We start from the raw sequence: 25,290 nt of genomic DNA on the forward strand, positions 1-25,290 counted from the left end.
TTCACGAGACGAATCTATTAAGTCTAATTAGTCCATGATTTGACAATATAGTGTTACAGTAAACATGTACTAATGATGGATTAATTAAGTTTAATAGATTCATCTCAGGAATTAGCCTCCATCCGTGTAATTAGTTTTATAATTAGTTCATATTTAGTCCTCCTAATTAGTCTCCGAATATTCGATGCGACATGAAGAGAAGAGAGAACCAGAGACCAGGGTGCCCTGCAGTTTTAACTATGGGGGTGTTTGAATACTCTTGCTAAACTTTAACACCTATCACATCGGATATTTGATACTAATTAGGAATATTAAATATAATCTAATTACAAAATTAATTGTACAGATGGAGTCTAATTCGCGTGATAAATCTATTAAGTTTAATTAGTCCATGATTTGACAATGTGGTGCTACAGTAACCATTTGCTAATGATGGATTAATTAACTTTAATAGATTCGTCTCGTGAATTAGGCTCCATCTACGCAATTAGTTTCGTAATTAGTTCATGTTTAGTCCTCCTAATTAGCATCCGAACATCTAATGTGATTTAGCACCTCGTATCCAAACACCACATGTGATGGCGTTGTTGCATCAAAAAGGAGAAAACTACCAAGTCCTATTCCTTTCCTTTTCTATTGCATATGGGTCCCGCTTTAAATCCAAACCATTTCCTAAGCACAACTGGGATTGGAGTCTTATTTCCCGATCCATAATTTACTTCTCCGAATCCCATCCTATATCCATTTTCCTATCACGTCCACCGTCGAAACATCACTTTAGGATTTCACTCGAGATGCTGGATTGTTTTGCATCGAGAGTGTCTCGACTGCCCAATCCAGATGGATGGCTGTGAGCCAGGTGCGGAGTTAAGCTGACGTGTCGGGAGAGATATTAGGTCAAAGACAGCAAGGCTACCAATATACTTAATAAATAAAGCTCTCTATTTTCTTAAAAAAAGATATGGTTCTCGTGCAAATAATAATACTTGCGAAGCAACATTATGAACATCCGAACATAAAATTTGTCATTGCATCCCAAATCTTCATGCTTAGCAATTATTTTTTAACTTTATTTTAAGATGTAGAATTAATTATTTTTTCGTCCGTAGCAACGCACGGGTATAATTCTAGTAGATAAATAAAGACATGTTTGCCCAGTTCGGCTCTGACGTCCATACAAATTTTAAAATTTACTAGACAAAATAAAGTGGTTTAAACATGTATATTTTTATCCAAAACTAATAAGAGTGCTCGGTTTAGACCCAGCTACAGCTCTAAGAATTTCTAGAGACAGTTGATGGAAGACGGTTTCTTTGGGCTTTGTCATCCGATCTAGGCTTTGCGTCATTTTATCTGGGCCTCAGTTTTCCTTAGTGGGTCATGTTAACAGCATCGGATGGACTTAATCCTTCCTAAAGAACCACGTTTTGGGCTTCAGGCCTCAGGCCTCCCGGGCCAGGTTTTAGGCTCAGAAAGAAGCAAAAGAGGAGGAAGGAGAGCCCACAGCTCAGCTGACAGCGCGCGGGAAAACGCCTCGCCGCCTTCAACTTTGGCGCTCATTTCCCGTTCCGGAGAGACCCCAAATCTAGGGTTCCCTGATCCCTGTTCCCCTTCCCCGGCGCGCAACGGCAGCATCAAGCGGCCTCCCGGCCAGCAAGTCTTCCCTCCCCGCGTAGCCGCCCATCCGCTAGCTCGCAAGCATGAGCGGCCGGCGCCGGCCGGCAGCTGGAGGAGGCGGGGGAGGGGGAGGTGGCGGTGGTGGCGGCGGCGGCGGGAACTGGCGGAGGAGCGGCTCGGCGGCGGCGAAGGAGCAGCGGCTGCGTCTGGGCGCGGAGGAGCTCCTCGAGAGCCGGCTGGGATTCGCGCCCTACACCGACGGGGAGCGGCGCCTTGGGTGGCTCCTCACCTTCTCGCCAGTGAGTTCGATCTCACTCTCTCTGTCTCTCTTCGTTGCAGCTGTTGTGGGTTGAGTCTCAAATGGGGCTAGATTGGGGAATTAGAGGCGGAGGTGCGTAATGCAGATCATGACCTGAGGTTGGAGTTGAATTGGAAGTGCGCGAGAAATCGGGTCAAAAATCACTACAAATAAGCAGATCATCAAGAGAATTCGGAGCTTTTACTTTCTATTTTGCTAAGTGCGAGTGAACTACTGCGGGAATGGGAACTGGGTAACCAGAAATTGTACTGTTTGGGTAGTGAGTTCGCTGCCTATATAGCTCTACCCTTACTATTCATTGGATATTCTTGCCAGTAGGTGCACTCAATGAATTTTGAAGTAGCTTAGTGTATACAAGTAATTTGCTAATATATTCTCGTGAAATACTACAAAACTGGTCCTTCTTGTGTCGTATGTACTAGAACTAGGGAAATTACTGAAACTGTACCTAACTTAAATGAAGTGATTCAACATAGATGGTTCACAAGAAATTCAAAGGACCTACATGAAGAATTTCACTCTAAGCTCAACTGCCTTAGCTAGCTTAAAGTTTCTTAATTTGCAAAAATGAATCAAGGATTGAGCTTTTGTTTGAATAAAACATTGTAAGATTACCATTTAACCTTACCCCTGTAACACCTGCAGTCATCATGGGAAGATGAGGACACTGGGAAAATCTACAGCTGTATTGACCTATACTTTGTGTCACAGGTAAAATTTTGCACTTACAGTATAAGCCTGTTTGAATTCCCACAAGTCTAACTTTGTATGGTTTCTTCCAGGATGGTTCTACATTTAAAGTGAAATACAAGTTTCGGCCTTACTTTTATGCTGCGACTAAGGTGAGCTAGAGCTTGAGCCTTTCTGAGGGCTATTTGAATGCTCCCATCATAGAATTCAGTCATGGAGAGGCTGAACCTTTTCTGATGCAGTTTTTGTTTGCCGGTGTTCTATTTTTGTATATCTATTGCAGGACAAGATGGAGTTGGAAGTGGAGGCGTATATCAGGCGGCGTTACGAAGGGGAGATTTCTGACATAGAAATAATTGAGAAAGAGGATCTAGATCTGGTATGTGCCCTGCTTTGCATGTTTAATCCAATATTCCGTTGGACCTCCACCATGAATTGCTGCCAGTGATGAGTTTGGTATGTTCAGGTCTAAGATTTTTTCTGCAGGAACATTGATTTCCTTATAATTGTGTTACTGTACTCGATTCTCCATTGATTGCCATATTTTTTACCTTGCTTGTTATAGCTGACGAGAGATTCATATACCCTGGGAAATTAACTCGAACTGGATGCTTCAAATGTTCAATTTAAAATTTTAAATGCACAAGCTAGTTTGTAATATATTAAACTGATAGATTATTGTATAAATGCAAGTAGGGAAAGATGCTAATGTTCTCATGTTTGTGTCTTTCTCTTCCAATGTGTCTGTGCCTGATGTAGAATATAATATTTAACACCTCCACTCTTGTTGCAGAAAAATCACCTTTCTGGCTTGAAAAGAAAATACTTGAAGCTTCAGTTTGATACTGTACAGCAACTAATGCGTGTAAGGAATGACCTATTACATGTTGTTGAAAAGAATGAAGAAAAACTAGATGCCGTGGAGGCATTTGAAACAATTCATGGTGTAAAAAGGTGCCTATAAACTTTTCAATGTCCAGTTAACTATTGTGATCTAAGACATTTTTATGATTTCTATGCAGAATAATTTATAGTTATTTTCTTAGTTTTATTTGGAGTAAATTTTACTGTCTTGGCCATTTTTTGTGTTTATTTGTGAACCTACAGTCTGTTAATCTTGTGCACTATGACAGGGTAGAAAGGCCACAAGATTACATAAATTACATCATTGAATTGCGCGAATATGATGTTCCCTATCATGTTCGTTTTGCTATCGATAAGGGTGAGCCCTATACATGCAAATCCTGTATTTTCTCACACTCACATGCTGATTTGCCACTGATGCTTTGGTACTCCAAAATCAAAATGTCTGCAGATGTGAGATGTGGACAATGGTATAATGTTAGCGTATCTGGTTCTGATGCTTTACTTCAGAGAAGGGAAGACCTGCTTCAGCGTGCAGAAGTTCATGTATGTGCATTTGACATTGAGACCACAAAGCTGCCCCTGAAGTTTCCAGATGCTGAATACGATACTGTAATGATGATTTCGTACATGATTGACGGGCAAGGTTACCTGATAATCAACAGAGAGGTTTTGACTTGCAATTCTTTGCCCAACATTGTTTATCACCTTCTGGTTTATTATGTTCATTTATGGCTTAAAGATCCTTTTCTCTATTTGGGTGTACTGCCTAGCCTTGGGCAGCACTAATTACCTAACACACCTTCCTGATTTTCTGTCTCACTTCTTACAGATTAACATTTTTTATGTTTCCCTTATAAAATAAAAATAAAAATGTGATTTCTGTGTTAGAAAATGCATGCTGAAAAAACAGTTGTTTACTGATCACATGCTTCAAGATCAGCTTTTGTAGAAAAGCAATAGCCAAATCTTTTACAATTTACAAATAGCACTAGTGCTCATTATGGCATGGGCAAGTGTGGTAATATGGAAATCCCCTGTACGATGGGGAAAATACAAATAGGCTAAGCAGATCATAGGCATATATCTGACAAAATCATTATCTTAGCATATTCACTTTGTTGATTGCATTTGCAAAGATGCAGATATTTCTCAGTCAAGTTTATACTGTATATATTTTTTATTTGCTTTCTGCAGTGCGTTGGGGAAGACATTGAAGATTTGGAGTACACACCTAAACCAGAATTTGAGGGGCATTTTAGAGTTAAGAATGTTCCAACTGAGGTACCGGCATCTTTCACTTATTTTTTCAGCATATATGAATTGTATGCATCCTAACCATTTTGCTAACTACCTTTATTTTCAACATTTATAGTTGGATCTGCTTAAAGCATGGTTTGCTCATATGCAAGAGGTTAAGCCCGGCATTTATGTCACATACAATGGTGACTTTTTTGACTGGCCATTTTTAGAGAAGAGGGCTGCTCACCATGGAATAAAAATGAATGAGGTGTGTTTTCTGTTGTGCTTTAATTTAGTTACAACACAAGATTTTGTTGAATTACTTTCTAAAGCGTCTTAAAAATAAATGTAGCGCATCATAGATCAGCAGCCACATGACCCTTGATAGAATGGTTTTTGTTGGAAAAAGTTCTCCTTCTACTCTCCCTTAAAGTAGCGTGTTTGCCCGTGATCTGCTTAACCTGGTTTTGATGGATTGAACGGTCGTCAGCAGTATTGCCGCATAGCTGCCATGCACTTACTTGCCACTTGGCAGCACATGTGAATCGGGTCGTCATCTTTGTCTTACAGCTCTCTCATGTGTGTAATGTTGGCCGGGGGGGGGGGGGGGGGGGGGGATGCAGTGCCAAAGTGGCAGGCATGGTGAAGGCAGGGTAGAATATGCGATGAGCAGGACTGCAGGAGGTCTGGGACCAAATTGAGAATACAGGAGGTGTAGAGGGGGCAGACTACAAGAGGAATCTCATGCAATGATGTGGTGAATGACTTAGTGGGTCTTTTGTGGCTAGATTGTGTATACATGAGTGTGCGGTGAGAGAGTAAGGGGTTGAGGTTGCCATGGTGGCCAAACCAGGTTACGTTGTAGCCCTGGTGCCATAACCATTTCAAAATCTTGCATCAGGGGGGTTGGGGTGAATTTATCTGGCTTTAGAAGTTTATAGGGTCTTTGACTGCTGTAGACAAATATGATACTTTGAGGAATTAAAAATGGGTGTTGCCCATTTTCTTGGGATATGACAACTGTTTTATAAGATGTAGAAAATATTGTCCAACAAGTTAATGCAAAACGAAGTGATATAAGAAAAGACTATCTGCAGCTGAAGAAAAAGAAATAAGACTGGGTTATTCTTTATTACCATTCTTTGTGATACCATGTAAATCTTTTTGTCTCCATTTGTTTGTGGCCTAGAGCAGATTGGATAAAACTTGGAAGCGCTTAAGTGGGCAAGTCACCATTTGTTGTTCATTTTTCTTTTTGTTGTTACAGGAGATTGGTTTCCAATGTGACAGTAATCAGGGGGAGTGTCGGGCTAAATTTTCTTGCCATCTTGACTGTTTTGCATGGGTCAAGCGAGACAGTTACCTTCCACAAGGAAGCCAAGGTCTAAAGGTGACGCATTACTTCCTGGAGCAAAAACAATTTTTTTGCATGTGCTTGGTTTCAGTAATAGGTGTATTCTTGAAAAACATCTTTTTTTTTATGAAACTTGAAATCACTTCTTGAAAATAGTACAAATTTTTTAGTGATATCGAGTGTGGATTATTTGTATAAACAATCAGTATGCATACTTTTAGCATTTGCTATTCACTATCACTAAAAGGTTGCTCGTTTGACATTATCTACGTATTATTTTGCTTATTCCTAAACTTAACAGCATCCATTTGCATTATTTGCAAATTATATTGCTTACTCCTAATATTTTATTTCTTCTTTAACCTTTTTTTTGTTTCTCTTACATTTTCGTACTTGTAGGCTGTTACAAAAGCCAAGCTAGGTTATGATCCTCTTGAGGTTAATCCAGAAGATATGGTTCGCTTTGCAATGGAGCAGCCACAGGTAAGTTTGCCTGTCTCGATTCTTTAAATAACATTGTCACAAGGGGAGTTGTTTAAATATGGCTATGTGACAGATAACATTAAATATTGTTGTTTGTCTACAACTCTGTATAGTTGTGTGGATTGTACTTGTATTGTTTTGAAATCTTTTCCTATCTTTGTTTTTCACTCCATTGTTTCCTTTTCAGACAATGGCTTCTTATTCCGTATCAGATGCTGTTGCGACATACTATCTATACATGACCTATGTACATCCTTTCATCTTTTCTCTTGCAACCATAATACCTATGTCACCTGATGAGGTATTGCGGAAAGGAAGTGGGACACTCTGTGAAATGCTGTTAATGGTCCAGGTGTGTTAATGCAACTTTGCTGCCATGTTTCAATACCATATTTGTTTTGAAGCATGACCTTTATCTAGATTCAGGTATTCCTTGTGAAACTCTCGAGTACCCTTGAGCTGTCAAATTGTGCTGGGCCTTTCTGCTTCTATTTCCATGTTGTCTTGGTGTGAATTTGGTGATATTTATATCTAGATGCCTAACTTTTTCTTCCTGCTCAAGTTCCATTTATGGTTTCTGAGCTTTTGTTATCTTTTACTTTAGTTTGGGGCATTAGACGGGTTTATGTATTAGCTTGCTTGTTAATTAACAGGATGGGAAGTTGTGAATAAATACTTATTTTCAAAAAATTAAACACACATGATTTTCCCACTCTTGCTTGATCTAGGATTTGGAGTTTTGGACCCAACTCCCAACATTCACGACCATGAATACTGTATTTACTTCAATCTACCTCTGATTATTCTTATGAATATGGCTGGTCGAGCTGTTTTGGTACGCTTTGTCCTCACTGCCATCCCCATATACTTGCTAGTCGCCATCAAGGTCCCAATATGGTTCATTAAAGCAATCGACAAAATCAGGAAAGGGTTTCTGTGGAAAGGAAGGAGGTGAATGGTGGCTGTTGCCTGGTGGCTTGGGAGAAGGTTAACAGACCTATTGATCTAGGGGGCTTGGGAATCCATAACCTGGAAGTCATGGGTTAGGCTTTACAAATGTGGTGGTTATGGTTTGAGAAGACTCGACCTGATCGTCCATGGGCTGGTCTAGAAATTCCGGTCCACGCTAATAGCCTTGCCATGTTTGCCATCTCGGTCGTAACATCTATTGGTAATGGGGCAAAAACCTTGGTCTGATCGGTGGATACATGGCTCTTCTCTGGAAGAGCTAGCACCTGAAATTCACAAGTGTGTCCCTTCGAGAATAAGGAAGACGAGAACAGTGGCCCAAGCCCTTCTGGATGCTTTAGAGGAGCATCTTGGGCTCTTAGTTTGGTTGGCCTGACATAGTACCTGCAACTTTGGGGTGCTTTAACAGACATTGTGTTGAATCACTCTGTTGATCAGCACCTTTGGAAGTTTGAAGCTTCTGGCCAATTCTCTACCAGTTCGGCTTATAGGGCCTTCTTGGTCAGCTCCATCCCCTTTGAACCTTGGAAGCGGATATGGAAATCTTGGGCTCCGGGTAAATGCAAAATATTTATTTGGTTGGCCATCCGCAATTGTTGCTGGACTGCTGATCGCTTGGTGAAAAGAGGGCTTCCTCATCCTGAGCAGTGCAGCCTCTGTGACCAGGAGGATGAGACAGTTCAGCACATACTTACATCATGTGTGTTTGCGCGGCAATTCTGGTTAAGCATTCTTGAACCTCTAAACTTGCCCAACCTGGTGCCTACCCGCAGGGACAGCTCCTTTGAAGTTTGGTGGAGAAAAGCCTTGAGGAAAATTCAGAAACAGCACAGAAAGGGATTTAATTTCCTTGTTATTCTTGGAGCATGGAGCATTTGGAAACATCGAAATGCCTGTGTGTTTGATGGATCTGCCCCTAGCGTTCAGGGTGCTCTTCAGGCCTTCAAGGATGAATCTTATCTTTGGCTTCTGGCTGGAGCCAAGGGACTGGCAGCCCTGGACCTTGGTAGGATTGTGGTCTAGAGGTTTGGTTAGTTTGCTCGGTCAGGCCCTTTGAGATTTTTTGTTTCTGTAAGGTCTCCTTTTTGATTTGTTCAGTCACACATCTCACTCTAGTCCAAGGTGGGCTGATGTTATTGTAATTGGACTTTTCTCTCCTTAATACAAAGATATGCAGCTCTCCTGCGTGTTCGAGAAAAAAAATTATTCTGATGCTTGCTAAATTCAGTTTCTTTTTATGCACAGGCATTCAAGGCTAATGTCATTTGTCCTAACAAGCACCAAGCTGATCTCGAGAAGTTCTACAACAACCGTTTATTAGAAAGTGAAACCTACATTGGTGGTCATGTTGAGTGTCTTGAAACTGGTGTATTTAGATCTGATCTTCCCACAAAGTTCCAACTTGAACCATCAGCATATGAGGTAACTTGGTATTCCTTTTCTGTAGTTGGTTAGGGTATTAATCTGTTGCACACTGATGGTATTCCACATGGGAGATTTTAGTTTTTTTTTGTGGGCCATGGGAGATTTTAGTTGCAACTTCAGTATGTTAACAATCCACATTCTTCTTTCAGCAACTCATTGGAAACCTTGATCGTGATCTGCAATATGCCATTTCTGTTGAAGGAAAATTGGATATTGCCTCTGTCACAAATTATGATGAAGTCAAGGATGCCATAAAGCAAAAGGTATTAGATGTTTCCAGCAAGACACTTCGATCTTCACTCAAAGCTCAGACAAACTATCAAATGCCAACGTAACAGAAATATATTACCAAATGAACCAAGAAAATAAAAACATTTATCTAAAACTGAGACCAGTATAAAGCTGCAACTCATTGATTTTGACAACTTGACTCATAAGATGTTTATTTACCTTTGTAACTTGAGTACTTGGCTAACATACCAAGAATAGCTGTTATTTTTTAATCTTCTTATATAAGGATCTCCCTGAACATGTAGCTATGTACATTAATCAAATCTCGCGTCTTTCACAACCAAGCTTGTGTGACCTTTCTTGTTTTGTTGAATTCACAGCTTGTTTCATTGCGAGATCACCCAATTCGTGAAGAGCGCCCTCTTATCTATCATCTGGATGTTGCTGCAATGTATCCAAATATCATTTTAACAAATAGACTCCAGGTATTCCCTTGTACTTTAGTCTAGTGTGTCTAATGTTGTAATCCCATGTGCTCTTGTTCAGTAGAAACCTAGTTTGTGTAGTTGGTCAATATATGGATTATTTGTTTTTTGAGAATACCAAAACATGTACAAAGGAAAGATTATAAAGATGTCCCTATTGAATACGCATAAACTAACATACGCTGACATTACTATCAAAACGGCTACTGAACATATTTAAAGTTCTACCAGAGATATTAATCTAAATAGATCTATTTCCTGTTGGGGAGAGTTCCCTTGTATCTTTAGTGAGTGATTTATATCAGATGTGGTCATATAAGAAGTTAAAAGGATCATGATCTAGTGAGGTACATGGCCTAGCTTCCCTCGCTGTAGTTTCTGGCCGTGTAGCTATTTGAAAGGATTGTATGGTTGATGTTCACGATCCCATTGAGTGTTATTTTACTGAAGCGTCATTCTGGTTATACAGACAAAAAAAGTGAATGAATGTTCAAACTGTCGCATTGCCAAAAATTCATCAAAGCACTATTAATTTTCATGCAGTAACAATTCACTTAAAAGCTTTAGTTGTTAGGTGAATGCTGGCAAAGCACTCATATTTCAGGACTTGTAGCATCTAATCTCATCTAGGTATTACACACGGTGCGGTTCGGTGGGTGACAAGGGTGCTTTGGTGCAAGGGGTGCCAGGCAGGGACGGAGACTGGGGGTGGCTGGCAGGGGCCATGGCCCCCCTATACATGATGAATCTCCATAGTAGACATGTATGCAATAGCCTGATCAACACACATAGTCTAAAGATTATGCTTAAGGGGGTGTTTGGATCCTGGAGCTAAAGTTTAGTTCGTGTCACATCGAATATTCGGAGGCTAATTAGGAGGACTAAATATGAGTTAATTATAAAACTAATTACACAGATGGAGGCTAAACGGCGAGACAAATCTATTAAGCCTAATTAATGCATCATTAGCAAATGGTTACTGTAGCAGCACATTGTCAAATCATGGACTAATTAGGCTTAATAGATTCGTCTCGTCATTTAGCCTCCATCTGTGCAATGGGTTTTGTAAATAGTCTATGTTTAATACTCCTAATTAGTATCTAAACATTCGATGTGACAGGGACTAAAGTTTAGCCCGGGGATCCAAACACCCCCTAAGATCCTGCTAATGGCCCCCTCAATTATTTCATCCTGGCCCGGTCCCTGGTGCCAAGGCCACAAGTGCATTGCCTAGTCAACCTTGTGCCAAAAAATATCAATTTAAGATAAAATGAACTTTTGTGGCCTTTTACTCAATACCTTTGGCTCCAATAATTGTACTGAGTTTTGCGCACAAACCAATTCACTCACAGCTTAAGCTATTACGAAAAGTTTGGGCATGTGGTCATATTTTAACAGACACCTCAGTAGATTGGATATGGAACAGTGTAAGTATCAATGAAAGTTGATGACAGTGCTATAGGGACAACTAAGACCTCTTTGAATCCATGAATCCATTTCATGAGGCGTTTCATTTCTACAATCATTCACTTTTTTTCTAAGTTTTACCATCATATTAGGGGTCGACATGCTTATGTCAATGAAATGAACTTTTTCTTTCTGCTTGTTGATTGCAGCCACCATCGATAGTTACAGATGTGGACTGCACAGCATGTGATTTCAATCGTCCTGGCAAAAATTGCCTCAGAAAGCTTGAATGGGTCTGGCGAGGAGAGACCTACATGGCAAAAAAGAAGTACGTTTTTCAAATTTATGTAATCTGAAATTTGATGAATTTTCTGATCTAATGCTATTATGTTTTGTAGTGACTACTATCACATAAAGAGGCAAATTGAGTCAGAGCTGATTCAATCCGGTGGCATCGCATCGTCAAAGCCTTTTCTTGACCTCTCAAAACCTGAACATCTACTTAAACTAAAGGATCGTTTAAAGAAGTACTGCCAAAAGGTACTATTTTCAAACACATGGGTAGATTCTCTTTTGGTGAGCCTTAGGTGAATTCCTTGTGTCACAATGCAGGCGCACAAAAGAGTAGTTGATAAACCAATTACAGAAGTTAGAGAAGCTGGAATATGCATGCGTGAAAATTCATTCTATGTAGACACAGTACGAAGGTCAGTCCAATGCTTTACTATATTCTTATTCCTCTTTAATTTTGATAGCATAGACATAACATTGGTCTCCCCCCCTCCCTATGCATAGCATTGGCTACTAATGATTTAGATGGCATGCTCTAAAATATTCCCTTCATTTGATAATTCCCAGCTTTCGTGATAGAAGGTATGAATACAAAGGTCTTAACAAAACATGGAAAGGAAAATTGGCAGAAGCTAAAGCCAGTGGAAACTCTATTAAAATTCAGGAAGCGCAGGTTCAATGATGCACTATACATCATAAGGCCTTGTTCATGTTTCAGGCATCTGAACTGTTTTCCTTCTCCCACTTGTCTTCTGCAGGACTTGGTTGTTCTATATGATTCTTTGCAACTTGCTCACAAGTGCATATTGAATTCTTTTTATGGATACGTTATGCGCAAGTACGTGAAAATTTAAAGACAACATGGTTTTCATTTGTCTTCATCTATTATATTAGCTATGTCTAATGGCATATCCATTGTGATTTAGGGGAGCAAGATGGTACTCCATGGAAATGGCTGGTGTTGTTACATATACTGGTGCAAAGATTATCCAAAATGCTCGGCTCCTTGTAGAAAAAATCGGAAGGCCACTGGAACTGGATACAGATGGCATTTGGTGTGTTTTGCCTTGTTCTTTTCCAGAGAACTTTACTTTTAAGACAAAGTGAGTAAAGTAGATCAATCAAAATTAATTTTCATTCAAGCTTTTTCATCATAATATTATGAACTTTCACATAACTGCTGTCGCTAATTCAAGACTATAGCCTGTCCAAGATATTTCTATTGATAATGATTACCTAAGTTGAGTGTAGTGCTTTCTTGATCGCTTTTCAATCCTCTGTGGTTTCTAACTTTGCACTATGCACTGCTACTTTTGTGATTTGATCAATGAGTTGAGGCATTAAGTTATCAGGAAGCGATTGAAGGATAACATCAGCATAATTCCTGAAGAAGGATTTGTTGCATCTTAGAACTGATAAATTATTATGACCTCCCAAAGTAGTTGCCTGTACATATTCTCCAAGGCACAACTTTGACTACTCATTCTCATCACAATAGTTAGTAAAAAACGATAAAGTTGATGCTGTCAAAGAATTTTTTTGCTAATGTACTTCTGTTACTTTGTATCCTCAATCTAAATAATTAAAGGTATGTCAATGGCCAATAGTGATGAATGCTGACCACAAGTGAATCATAGTGGTAGCATTTTGGACTGGATGTAGCACAAAATAACTATTGCACCTATATTAATTCTCAAGTGATTCAGATCCGCAGTTTATTAAAGATGAAGACTCTCAACATAAGCCTTTGTACTAGGGTTTCAATCTAACACTTATTGGTGATATTTCAGAGCTGGGAAGAAGCTAACAATATCTTATCCCTGTGTCATGCTTAATGTTGATGTTGCAAGGAATAACACTAACGATCAATATCAAGTAAGAAATACATGTCTTGTTCTTCTGCAAGTTCTATATTCTTCTCATCAGCAATCATAATGTTATTAATTACTCATTTTATTGTTCTACTAGACGCTGAAAGACCCAGTAAATAAGCTATATACAACACACAGTGAGTGTTCCATTGAATTTGAGGTTGATGGACCTTACAAGGTGAGTACTTTAATGGTATTAGTGTTTCCCTTCTTCCTTCATCCAAATTGTTTCGACTACTCTAAAATCCTGATCTATCTTACTTTTGCGAACTTTGCATCACATGTTCTTAACATAATAGGCCATGATCTTACCTGCCTCTAAAGAGGAAGGCATTCTGATAAAGAAGAGGTATGCTGTCTTCAATGAAGATGGCACCTTGGCAGAACTTAAAGGTTTTGAGATTAAGCGTAGAGGTGAGCTGAAGCTCATAAAAGTTTTTCAGGTATATGCTTCCTTTCAGCATCAGTTACTTCACCATTCTCTTCATTAAATGTTTTACACCTGTCCACAGTTTATTAAGAAACGGAAACACGAGAAGGCTACATGCTCCTAGCCTCCTTCCAAATTCTTGTCTTACTACCCTGTTAAATTTGTTTCTCCCAGACCACCCTTCTATAATATTAGTGACCAATGAACAAAGAGAGCAAGGCCTTTTATTCAGAGAAGGGTCGCAGTATAATGTGGCATACACTAAGTGAGGTAGGACACAGATATATAGCCATGTGTCTTCTCGAAATCCTCAAACATCATATATGAGTGAACTTTCTGCTCCTAATATAAGATCAAACAAAAAAAGGATGGAGCACTGTTTATGCTTGGAACGGAATACAGGGAAATAAGGACTCCAGTTTTTTGCACAAAACTGTGGGGGATTTCTCCGCAGTGCCTTTTCAATTATAAAAAGGGATTAGTTATTTACAAACAGATAAAAAGGAAAAAAGAAACAGAAAAAACACAGAAGTTACAGGGAACAAACTAGACAATCTGGTTTAGCCATTGGATAATGATTTGTTTTTGGCCTTCTGGGACCCTGTGGAGGTTAAGGACTTGTTCTCTGAATCTCATAATTCAAAGTTGCAGGGTTGGATTTTGGTTTTCAAAGATTTTTCTATTGCACATTTTCCAAATCTTTCATGAAGCAATGGTGAAAATCTCCATAAAGAAGGGCTGTTGGAAGTTTCTTTTTGCAGGGTAGATCTTTGTGGTTAGGTTCTCCATCAGCTGGCCAAATTAATTTTCTTACATTCAATATACGGAAAATGTTTTGCTTGCAGGCTGAGGTATTTGACAAATTTCTCCACGGTTCAACCTTGGAGGAATGCTATTCTGCTGTTGCCTCTGTTGCTAACCGGTGGTTGGATCTACTGGATGTAAGTGATTTGTAGAATGAACTATATTCTCTAAAGCCTTGACAGCACAACCAGCTTATGTTATTAATCTATGCAATATATATACAATTATTTGTCTGTTACAGAATCAGGGAATTGATATTGCTGACAGTGAGTTGCTTGATTTCATATCGGAGTCAAGCACAATGAGTAAATCTTTAGTTGATTATGGGGAGCAGAAGTCATGTGCTGTAACTACAGCAAAAAGACTTGCTGAATTTCTTGGAGATTCAATGGTTAAAGACAAAGGATTACATTGCCAATATATCGTTGCTCGGGAGCCACAAGTAAGTTTTGAAGTGTTTCAGTAATTAAAATCATTTAGTTATACATATCCTTAAATTAGGATAGTTCCCAGTATTATGTTTTTCGTGGTCTTTCCCATGTCCGTATATTGGTATTCCACATGTCATCCTATCAGGAACTGGAGTAACATCCTTGGTTCATTTTTGTGGAATTAGTTTTTCTTTTCCCTAGGATTTTGTGGCATCAGTTAGCTTCTGTAATACTTGACAAGTTTAATTATTTATATTTACCTTTCCTGTGGTTAACTTGACTTTTTAAAAATATTTAGGGCACTCCAGTGAGCGAGCGTGCTGTTCCAGTAGCTATATTTGAGACAGATCCTGGTACCATTTTACATGCTAACTGCTCCTTCTGCATCAGTCAAACTGTACAGTTTACTTATGCTGTCGTGCTATCCATGTACCTTGCAGAGATTGCGAAGCATTATTTAAGGAAATGGTGCAGAATCTCCTCTGATGCAAACATTCGTTCTATTGTTGATTGGTCCTACTACAAGCAACGCCTAAGTTCAGCTATTCAAAAAATTATAACAATTCCTGCAGCAATGCAAAAGGTAATAATGTAATAAATAATTATCTGTTTCCTGTTCTCTTCGATTATATGTATTATTCCTGAATATTTACTTCTTACAGATCTCAAATCCTGTTCCTCGAGTCCTTCATCCTGATTGGTTACACAAAAAGGTCAGGGAGAAAGACGATCGATTTCGGCAGCGTAAACTACGGGACATCTTCAGTCCCTTGGCTAAAGATGAGGGGATGCAGAGCTTGAATGGGACTGGAGATATGGAAGATTTACTAATGTCAAACAAGGATTTGAGAAAAAAATCTTCCCATGGTTTGGACATTGACAAAGAAAATGATCCTAATGGGGCGTCAGTGGCAGCTGGTTCGAATAATAGTAAAAACCAACAAAATTCTATAACTGGGTTAAATGTTCCACTCTCTTCACAAATCGAAAATGCGGCTGCTGATGAATCAATTGATAGGAGTACTGATTATCAAGGATGGCTTGATGCTAAGAAGAGAAAATGGAAACATGTCCGTGAACAAAAGAAACGTCGGAGGTAATGCCACAGTTAAAATATACACCTTCTTTAGGCACTTCTGGAAGTTAATATACTCTTTTAACTGATTCTCTTCTAGATCCAGGCGCTTTAGTTTGATATTAGGTGGTGACCATTTTATGAGACCTAGCTCACATAAATATGTTAGCCTATTGACCATACTTGAGCTCAAGTTGATACTCATTTTCTAGGCTGATGAGTGATGACCCTATGCTAATGTTTTGTGAAGAACCATATTCTTTTGTAGCATTTCCTCGCCTTATAAAGCTTATGTCTGACATGCTGGACCATTGACCATCATGCAATAATTTGAGCCAATATGTCTTTGTCTTCTGTATTACCAACTAGGAGGCTAGTTAACACTTAACAGCATACTTGAATCTTGAGTGTCTTTGAGTAAATTTACACATGGGCACAGGAAAGTGATTAGTGTGTAGTACTGCAATTTGTGATCTAACACAAAGCAGGTAACAAAAAAGAACGAAGCCTGGATTTTAGTAGGTTATTTGTTACTATTCTAGGCGATGCAGCATGTACTGCTTTATTTATGTTAAGTTTCTGTCTTGCATTATTAGAGTTTATTACCCAATTAACTCACCCATAAAATTCTTTTTTATGAGCCCCAATGCTGCCCCCCTAGGTGTATGCAGTATGTGCATCTAGCAGGAAGGTGCACTTTAGCTTTGAACAAGCTGAATAGTGTACATTTGGGCCTCAGCTTACAGGGCTCCCACACTGGCCATTTTCCCTAATTCTACCTATGAGACACAGAATAGAATATGGCACTTCCCTTAGTGCGATCCTATGATAGAGGCACCAGGTTTGCCTTAGAATGGTTTCACCTAGTGGAACCTTGTCTGTCTTGGAAGGTTTTGACGAACACCTAATGTTCGAGCTACACCGTAGTATTTTAAATTCTTTTATTCTGGAGGTATTAATATGATGGGGTCTAAGTCAAATTACCTCAATAGTCAGTCTCATGGAGGAGTTAAAATTTATGTCACTCTTCTGCTTCTGCCAGGTTGGGTGCTGCTGCTACTTTTGACGGTCCTACTAATGCTTTGCTTTCTTCAAGAAATGTGAATCAGTTACCTGGCAACAGTCGAAATCGATCAACATTTTTCCAGAAACAAGAATTGGCCCTCTTTAGATCACATTGGCAGGCATGTTTCTTCCGTTATGTATTATGCCCTGTAGCATTTGTTTAACAATCTCTGTTTTTTTTTAAAAAATACGTCTTTGCTCACATCCATGCTTGTTAATTACATATGTTGTCCACACCAGATAATCCAGCTTGATTCAAGTACAACGCCTGGCCGCTTTTTTGCGTGGGTTGTGGCTGAGGGGATCATGTTCAAGATTCCTATCAATGTGCCTAGAGTTTTTTATCTGAACTCAAAGGCTCCTGTCACAGAAGAGTTTCCAGGAAGGCGTGTGAAGAAGATTCTTCCACATGGAAGACCTTGTTTCAATCTCATTGAGGTAGATGTTGCAAATATTAACTGTAAAGTAACTAGGGGTTAAGTTTCTTTGGTGAAGAGAACATACTAATGGCTGTGGCATTCAGGTTGTAACTACTGAAGAACAGTTCAGGGCTGAAGGCAAAAAACTTGCTGCTCATCTAGCAGAGCCAGATGTTGAGGTGAGCCTTTGTTCACATGTTTATGGGGTATGGTTTTGCATTGTTTTCTTTGATTTCCTTTATAACCTTGAATTACATTTAGGGAATATATGAGACAAAAATTCCACCGGAGCTCAATGCTGTTCTCCAAATTGGCTGTGTATGCAAAGTGGACAAATCTGCAAAAAAGCGAAGTATACAAGATGGATGGGATCTTGCTGAGTTGCAGATGAAAACAACCGCAGAGTGCTCATACCTGGAACAAACAGTTTCATTTTTCTATTTATACCACAGGTAGCCTTTATAAAATAAAACTATGAAAAGCATATAAGGCCTATAATGCTAATCTAAATGTATTACTCGATTAGCAATTTATATTTGTGCCTACAGAGTGATTAGTTATACCAATTGGAGTTTATTAATTCAAGGCACCTGTATTACAGTGTATGCTAGTTTTATCACGTGTATAATCTCCACACTAGGACCCGCTATTGTTTCTAGGACATTTCCTCATGACCAGAAAAAAAATCATGTTTACAATCTTTTAAATGTATCATATGATGGCACCAGTGACTTTACCAGTATGTTAGATAGCTGATAACTTCGAATGCTCTTCTTGCTTTCCTGTATCATATATAACCATTCGTACTCTTTAGCTATACATTTGTTAATTCGAGACTTATGTCTGCATTCTTTTATTTCCAGCTTGTCTGAAGGAAGGGCTGTATATGTATTTTACTTCCCTACATCTTTCAGAATACATGCAGTGGTTGTCAATCCTTTCCGTAACAAAGAAATATCTCCATCATTTCTTGAAAAGCAATTTCGAGATGCTTGCCAAGCCCTCGGTTCTGTTCCTGAGAATCTCACTTTCCATGTATGAGTGAAGTCTTGAGAATTTTCTCATGCTGTTTAGCACACCAAATTCTGATTCTCTGATTCTATCTTTAGGTGGACTATCAAACATCAATTGATGCAGGTAGCAAATACGTGCAAAGAATGCTACTCGAGTACAGGTATGCCATTTGCTAATTATTTCAAAAACTAAACTTATTTTTGCTTCTTTTCTGTGAGCCATGAATGCTTCATTGAATTACTTTTTGTAATGTGGAATTAATAAGTAGTGCCGTGTGTGCACTGCCTGCTGGTACCAGACATGTTTATTCTAGAAAATCCATCTAGGTAAAAAATTGTCTTATTTTGAATTTTTATTATCCTTTTTATTAAAAAATAATATAAAAGTGTGGCAACACTGAGGTTCATCATATCATTAAAAACAAATGCAGTAATAAAAATTGAGTGATAGCTCTTGCACTGATTATGTAGTATTAAATTACTGTAATAGACAGTCAAACTACTGTAACTCTTAATATATGCTTTGTAGACAACAACATCCTGGACCTGTCATAGGTGTCATAGAGTGCCCTAAACTCCAAGCTATAAAGGCAGCTGTACGGGCACTTGACGATTTCCCATGTGTAACCATTCCTAGCAATGCAAGGGACAACAACTATCAGGTATAAAATGGATAAATGTCAATTTTTTTTGTTTCTTCGTTTTCTTGTTTTGCTTACCCTGCTTGTCCAGGCTCTCGGTTGGCAAGCAACAGCTGGTCGAACAAGCATGCAGCGTTGTGCTGCATCAGCCCAATGGTTTAATGAACGGATTTCACTCGCTAGATATGCTCATGTAAGAGTTCTCTACTAGGAAATTCTATAATTCAGTCGGTTATTTCTGTTCGTATGAAAATGAATTGAACATCTATGCTTTAAAACAGGTGCCATTGGGTAATTTTGAACTAGATTGGCTTCTTTTTACCGCTGATGTGTTCTTTTCAAGGGCATTGCGTGATCAACAGCAGGTTTGTTCTGTCCTGAATCATGAAAGTTGGGCTTTACTGTTTGAATGACTGCATTCCAAATCCCATGCATTTGCTTGTTATATTCCTTGTGGTGAGCTCCATATTGATACTATCTCTCTTTTCTACGCCATTAGGTTTTCAGCTTAGTAAATGATATGCAGCTTTCCAGTAATACCTGCATGCATACAAGTCATCTTTGTCATATTTAAACCTATGCCTTGTCTTTGACCATGTAGGAAGCCAATTACATTCCCTTTCTATTTGGTCTAATATCATGTTAATAATACCTTCCTTAAGGGAATACTGGGGTCTGCCAACTGAGCTATGCTCCTCTGAATCATACCTATTAATCACCAATTTGCAACAACTATGCTGATTCTTAAGTTGGTCATTCAATGAAACATATTATTTCCATATTGTATTTCAAAGGCGTGAAGAAAAAAAAAGTACTTGGTGACTTGACAATTTTGCAAGGAATGAACTGGCTCGTCAAGTTCTTGCTGAATTGTGAGGAAAATCTGTCCTGCTTCCAAACTCCCAGGAACTGGCATGACTATTTTGTACCAGTCTTCTACTGTTGTACATGCTGAAGCAATTCTACCTTGATGGCTTGCTGTATGGCCAATTTCCGAAGAAATGTTGGAAAGACCTAGGCAGCTAGGCCTTTATCTTGTTTTGTTAACACTAGCCCTTGCATTTACCCTTTTTGTCAATATTACATGGAGTGGGCAGAAATATAAGGAATTATAGATGGTGACTTTTTTCTGCCTAAACTTGATTATGATTGGAATGGTTATTTAACTGTATGGTGGCTGCACTAAGCTGTGGTGCAAATTCATAGCCTGGAACTGGCTTGTAGTCTGTGGGGTCACAGCTATCTGCAGTGTCTTTACTTTGGTTTAGATTAATGAGCCTGGAAACCAGGGTTTCGGGCCTGTTCTTCAAAAACACCAGCATGGTATGATATGGAGCTTTGTTCTAAAGCATAAGTTTCTTATTGACTTGCCATATATGCTAGGTACTATGGATATCTGATGATGGAATTCCCGATCTAGGAGGCACTTATGAAGGAGACACATGTTTTGCTGATGAAGTGAGAAGCTTTGGTTTATTCCCAATATGCATGATAGTAACCCTCTTGTTTTCACCATTTGGCTTATATGATCTCATTTTACAGGTCATTCAGCCTGCACTTACTTATCCTGGTGCGTATAGAAGAGTTTCTGTTGAGCTTAAGGTATGCTCAGATGCTATTGATTTGGACACCATAGAATGCAACAGGTTTCATTTCCCTGCTGATGATCAGTTTATATGTACATATATTTCTTCTGCAGATCCATCATTTGGCAGTTAATTCTCTCCTAAAAAGTAGTCAAGTGGATGAAATGGAAGGAGGATCAATCAGTAGCTTCGGAAGCGACATGCCTCCTGGTCCACATGCCACTGAGACTGACTTCGACGATGCTAGCTTATGCTTACCTGCTTTCCAGGTGCTAAAGCAACTCATTCAAAGATGCATTTCAGATGCAGTGTCGTCTGGAAATGTATTTGCTGATGCAATACTGCAACATCTCTACCGCTGGCTTTGCAGGTAATAGCTCGTGTATTTGTACTTGAACTGTTAGTTATCACATTTTAGTTTTAATGTATGCTTTGCATGTTCTTGAATACTTATTTTTCAGCCCGCGATCGAAGCTTCATGACCCAGCTCTCCATCGTCTTCTTCATAATGTAAGCTAATTTACTTAACTGTGTTGGCAGTCCTTTCTGCATTATGGACATTGTTTCAGTATTTACTGCTAATTATTGACTAGTACTCCTACAAAATAGAGTGTTCTTTTACTAATCTAGTGTCAGTTTTTGTGCTGTCAAATGCCAACATTAGATACTTAACTTACCTCACCTTCTTGTCTTTTTCTTTAATTGTTATCAGGTCATGAAGAAAGTCTTTGCTCTATTGTTGGCTGAGTTTCGAAAGCTGGGAGCTAATGTTATCTTTGCGAACTTTTCCAAGATTATCATTGATACTGGAAAAGTAGACTTGGCATCAGCACATGCATACTGTGATAGCTTATTAAAAACCTTACAGACAAGGTATTGTTTGACCTCTTGTTGCAAATTTGACTGGGTGATTCTCTAAAGTGAAACTAAGAGTCTATTTTTTTAGGGATCTTTTCGAGTGGATAGAACTAGAACCATTGCACTTTTGGCATTCCTTATTGTTCATGGATCAGGTTTGTACATTTTGTTTCCTTTTACCACAAATATGTTGATATATGTATATTATTGTTTTGTACGGACTTGTTTTCACCTTTGAGGTTTCTTTTCTTGTTTTATGGTTTAGTATAACTATGGCGGCATTCAAGCAAAAACACAAAATGTGGACTCCTCAGATGATGATAATGATATTGACATTGTCTCGAGCTGGAACATAGCAGAATACTTGCCAAAAGATACACAAGTCAGTCGTTTTTCCAATTTCAGAGTCACCCTAACATTAATAACAACTATCCTGCAAATGAAATTCAAGTGATTTCTCTAACATTCTTTTATTCTTTCATTTTTTTTAAAACCAGGATCACTTTGTCTTAATTGTATCAGAATTCCTATATATTCCATGGAAATTTATGAAAGAACAAGTAGCTACTCAAGCAACTATAAGGGATGATACCTCATGCACTCCATCTATAACGGTCATGGCTGCTGAGAACCTTGAGGGTCAGGTCATAGGACACCTCCGTGACAAGGTAATTGTGTCCTGTTCTCCATCCAGACAGCTTGGGAGTTTGGACATTTTAACTTGGCCAGTTTAATTTTTAACCACAATGAATATATTTCATTGTTTTGCATAAAGCTAATGATGATATCTATTTAATTGTATCAAAGTTCCAAAAAGTTACTGAACTTCTCGAACATAATATTTATATAAATGGAGGGAGTAGTACCATCTTCTCTAGAAGCACAGTTCTATCAAACTTACTTTAATACCTGATTATGCAGATTAGCACTTACTTTGCCGACAAGCTTTTAAGAACTGTAAGTGATATACTTCACCATTTCAAAGGGAAAAGCAAGTCTGAATCAGATGAACCTGCAAGTAGAGAATCTGATCCTCACACACATAAAGGCGATGCTGCATTGGAGTTCATTAAGCATATTTGTGCTGTTCTTGCTCTTGATCAAAATGTTCAGCATGATATTCTGGTAAATCTTCTATCTGAATCACTCAACTGATACTTGCTGTTTTCACTGGAGTAACCTAAAGCAAAAGATTGTTCGTTAATTGTACTGCTTCAGCAACTAGTGATTGAGCATTAGGGGTCCTCTCTGTGCTATTGTTATATCTCTACCAAATGAATTGAAGACTAGTGACATGTATGTCCTCTCGGTTCTACATGCATGCTAACCACTTAAGACCATTGGATCATGTCCTTGGTGTCTTTTGATTGAACAACAGTACCAAATGGTCTTGTGTGCCGCATTCTGACATGAAAATCAACTCCTTTTTGCTTGAATGTTGTAGCAGAATAACCTTCTTTTATCACTAGGCTAGATTGTTACACTTATCGTGCTATTACTCTTCTCACCATGCAAAATATTTCTGGCAGAGAATGAGGAAGAACTTGTTAAAGTTGGTTCGCGTAAAGGAGTTTGCTCCAGAAGCACAATTCCAAGAACCATGCGCCTCATTCACTCTGCCAAATGTGATTTGCAGGTATTGTATCCACAATGAAAGTTTTGGAAAGCATTTGTTTCATCCTTGCGTTGACATTTGTGATGATCTTCAACTACTTATTTTTATGCATGCACTGTTGCACATTTGTCAACAATGCTACCAAAAAAAGAGAATTTCAATTAGAGAATTAGAACCAAACAGTATTTGTTGCTCTCTGGCCATTCCCCACCTTAACTCTCCAATTTGTAAAATTGGTGCAATCTCTGACAGACTGGCACAGACTCAAGTGTAAACCTGAAATGGGAAATTTTCTCCAAGCTGTTAGTAAAACCACAAAGAATAGAACAGCTATTTTCATGTTGTTATTTGTTTCACCAATCTTATGAAACAATGCTATGTTGGCAGCTATTGCAATGATTGTCGGGACCTTGATCTCTGCCGTGACTCAACGCTTCAAGGTCAGGAGTGGAGATGCGCGGTGCCCCAGTGCGGGCAGCCATATCACCGTGAGCAGATGGAGAACGCGCTGCTACAGGTGGTCCGGCAGCGGGAGAGGCTGTACCACCTGCAGGATCTGGTGTGCCTGCGCTGCAGGCAAGTGAAAGCTGCCCATCTGTCTGAGCAGTGCTCATGCGGAGGCTCGTTCCGGTGCAAGGAAGAGTCGTCATATTTCCTCAGCAAAATGCGGGTGTTCCTGAACGTTGCGGTCAGCCAGAAATTCCAGCTGCTGCAAGATTGCGTGGAATGGATTCTTGAAGTTAGATGATGTGCGCGGCTGGCTCAGGTAACTTAGCGTAGCTGATCACTTACCTGTAGCACCAACTTACCTAGGCTAGATCTCCGAAGTGTACATAAACGGGTGTATAGTAGTATCACGTTTCAGTTCAATTTTCCGTGTAGAACTGCTCAGATACTATTGGTTCATATATTTCATATTTGTATCAGTAGCAAAGGTCAAATATGTGCGTAGTACTGCAGTAGTGCTTGTATAATGTGAGCGATTAATACGTTGCTGATATGCAAATGCGGATGAAGAAAAATGCTTGTAAACATTCTTGCCTAAGCAATACGAACAACGGCTGGTATTCAACACCCTTGCTCTAAGGGCTGGAATGTTGCAATATGATATGATATTTAAAGAAGGTAGTTCCAGAAATGTTATCTAGTCGAGAGGAAAAGTGAGGATTGGCATTGTTGACATTATTAACACGTGGATCTTATTGTACTTTTAACTATATATGCTAATCTGAATTACATGATGTGTATGTGTTGGAGGACATGTCAATAAATATAAACAAAGTTGCGTTTGAAATGTAATTGCATCCATACATTTAGATCCTAACATCCCGATCTGACGACCGTCGCCGTGCGCCGACGCCGTACACTGCCATCCCGCCACTCGACGGTTCTCAGGCCGCCAACGCGAAGCACAGCGCGCGGTCTCATTGCCCTGGCCCCGTTCTGCCGCATGATTGGATCGGCACAAAGGTCGCCACCCTGCCCTGCCCACCGCCGCGACGGCGAGGCGGCCGGCCCGCCGTGCGCTGTCTCGTCAAGTCGCATGGCATAGGCATGCAAATTAATTTGGTCCTAATGGGTAGATTTTCATTTTAGGTTACTTTTAGTTAGTTTCTAATAGACTGGTCCATTATGGTCTCGAGTTGGGTACGAGCAAATAGCTTGGTGGGTATTTGGGTTGGAGGATGCACCCCCCATTAGATGGTCCGGTTCAAGTTGGGTACGAGCAAATAGCTTAGCGTGCGTTTGGTTTTGGGACCATGCGGGTTGGGTTGGAGCCAACCCAGTTTTCTGGGTTGGAGTGAACCCAGTTCTTGTTTGGTTGCAGGGATGGGTTGGACCCAGTTTTTTGTTTGATTAGTGGGATAAAGTGGGTTGGAGTGGTTCCATCTCTTGTTTGGTTTGAGGATGCGGGTTTGACAATGAATATGCTCACCTTCTTGGTGAGATTACCCTAGCTGCCATACCAATTCATCAACAATATAGACATCAACCTGCTACTGCTCACATTCTAGCACTGTTATTCTCTTGTGAAAAATTGCCGTTAATTTAAATACATGCTACTGCTTAATTTAAAAATAATATAATATCATCAACTCGGGGGC

The 25,290-nt window shown here is 39.3% G+C and overlaps 1 protein-coding gene across 1 annotated transcript; it reads left to right on the forward strand.

Annotated features, from left to right (window-relative positions):
• Window positions 1-1,512: 1,512 nt before the first annotated feature.
• On the forward strand, window positions 1,513-24,259 carry LOC117852119 (DNA polymerase epsilon catalytic subunit A). Its single transcript, XM_034734087.2, has 49 exons — window positions 1,513-1,916; window positions 2,582-2,647; window positions 2,719-2,778; window positions 2,910-3,005; window positions 3,420-3,580; window positions 3,760-3,848; window positions 3,942-4,159; window positions 4,688-4,774; window positions 4,866-5,000; window positions 6,000-6,122; window positions 6,486-6,569; window positions 6,757-6,921; window positions 8,784-8,960; window positions 9,113-9,226; window positions 9,575-9,679; window positions 11,296-11,414; window positions 11,485-11,626; window positions 11,699-11,793; window positions 11,945-12,050; window positions 12,136-12,215; window positions 12,304-12,480; window positions 13,168-13,252; window positions 13,346-13,426; window positions 13,548-13,691; window positions 14,524-14,619; window positions 14,724-14,924; window positions 15,212-15,266; window positions 15,354-15,496; window positions 15,576-16,009; window positions 17,031-17,172; window positions 17,294-17,491; window positions 17,577-17,651; window positions 17,734-17,924; window positions 18,336-18,507; window positions 18,582-18,646; window positions 19,015-19,147; window positions 19,218-19,319; window positions 19,408-19,491; window positions 20,510-20,584; window positions 20,669-20,728; window positions 20,826-21,082; window positions 21,174-21,222; window positions 21,425-21,585; window positions 21,659-21,725; window positions 21,836-21,952; window positions 22,068-22,238; window positions 22,492-22,695; window positions 23,100-23,206; window positions 23,573-24,259. The coding sequence occupies exons 1-49, from the start codon at window positions 1,701-1,703 to the stop codon at window positions 23,931-23,933; spliced, it is 6,645 nt and encodes a 2,214-aa protein (XP_034589978.1). The 5' UTR covers window positions 1,513-1,700; the 3' UTR covers window positions 23,934-24,259.
• Window positions 24,260-25,290: the final 1,031 nt, after the last annotated feature.

This window comes from Setaria viridis, chromosome 1 (genome assembly GCF_005286985.2).
Source record: "Setaria viridis chromosome 1, Setaria_viridis_v4.0, whole genome shotgun sequence".
Lineage (NCBI taxonomy): Eukaryota > Viridiplantae > Streptophyta > Magnoliopsida > Poales > Poaceae > Setaria > Setaria viridis.

Excerpts from the sequence above, each read along its gene's own strand:
- LOC117852119 (XM_034734087.2), top strand. The coding sequence starts at position 1,701 with ATGAGCGGCCGGCGCCGGCCGGCAGCTGGAGGAGGCGGGGGAGGGGGA. Across the intron at positions 11,627-11,698 it reads TAAAGAAGTACTGCCAAAAG|GCGCACAAAAGAGTAGTTGA; the intron begins GTACTATTTTCA and ends GTCACAATGCAG. Across the intron at positions 21,223-21,424 it reads TCCATCGTCTTCTTCATAAT|GTCATGAAGAAAGTCTTTGC; the intron begins GTAAGCTAATTT and ends AATTGTTATCAG.